We start from the raw sequence: 1,063 nt of genomic DNA, 5'->3' as shown, positions 1-1,063 counted from the left end.
ATAGCATCCAGTCTAATGAAGAATAGCATACTAGCCACCACAATCTCTCTTCCCAGCTAATACACGTCTCTTGTGCTTCTGCCCTAAAACCAAATTAGAAGCGATCAAGTAAGCTCAGCAGTGGTAGAAATGTCGATCTAGTCCAACCTACGTAAAACGAAGTCCGCAATCAAAATTGACAAAACATTTAAGGGATGGATTTAGGAAGACAGTACATTACCAAAAGGAAAGTATTAACCCTAATCCAATGGCACCACCACGATCATCGTACTTTTGCCTTCGCGCTAGTAGACCAGAGGTTCTTCAATTTATTCATAAGTGTTAAAGAATGCATCATGTAGGAAACTTAACTAGGTAGTATGGAACATTGTTTTGTAGTCGCTAGGTTTACTGCCCCTTCTAACTGGACTTAAGATATTCAAGTATGAGATGCTAAGGCCGAATTTCATGAGATGCGGTAAAATAGCCTAAAGAATATAAATTTCGCCTTGAGGTGATATTGTGCGCCGTTATTTACGTTATTTTACTATTTTTGGGACTCAGCCTTAGCGAGAGATTTGGCAAGACATTTTGTGCCTCACCAAGCATCGTTGTGTCGGTTCAGGCATGGTCCATACTTTGAACTGTACCGGAGATTGAAGTTATCTATGGTGCAAGATTGTCTTGCACGTAAGTTCTGGAGCTGTCTCAGTCACTCAAATGCTGCACTGGGATCTGGGTAAAAACACACTTTACCATCAGTTCATGTGAAGATGCATGGTGTAGATTGTGATTCTTCTTTCTTCATGCACTTGATATTAAAGAGCATACAAAAATTTGTGATTTATTAGCTGTGAAACAGTGGGAGGTAAGGCGAACGTAGTTTGCAGGTAAAAGGTCTAATTTAATTTCCTCATTATGGCGTAAGGTAATTACTTTACTTACCGTTTCGCTATCATTCTGCACTCTTGCCACACATTTTACTCGTTTTTCTCTCGAAAGAAGGGAAAAAGCGCAGATTTCTCATCATCTGCCTCTAGACTCGGGGAATTGTCTGTGACAGCAGCAAGCGTTTCGCTATATT

At 40.3% G+C, this 1,063-nt stretch overlaps 1 protein-coding gene across 1 annotated transcript in view; it reads left to right on the top strand. All coding sequences in view use genetic code 11, as the record gives it.

Moving 5' to 3' along the window:
• The window catches only part of EGR_10778 (hypothetical protein), a gene marked incomplete at both ends in the record, with an annotated part of 7,371 nt that overhangs the window by 1,739 nt on the left and 4,569 nt on the right, over positions 1-1,063 (top strand). The window contains one exon of the mRNA XM_024500027.1: positions 804-847. Within this exon, the coding sequence (XP_024345564.1) occupies positions 804-847 (44 nt within the window). The remainder of the gene's footprint in view (positions 1-803; positions 848-1,063) is intronic.

The sequence above is a fragment of the Echinococcus granulosus genome, assembly GCF_000524195.1.
Source record: "Echinococcus granulosus chromosome Unknown EG_S00267, whole genome shotgun sequence".
NCBI classification, from domain to species: domain Eukaryota; kingdom Metazoa; phylum Platyhelminthes; class Cestoda; order Cyclophyllidea; family Taeniidae; genus Echinococcus; species Echinococcus granulosus.
The sequence above is the reverse complement of the archived record's forward strand: the minus strand, read 5'-3'. Positions and strand labels throughout refer to the sequence as shown.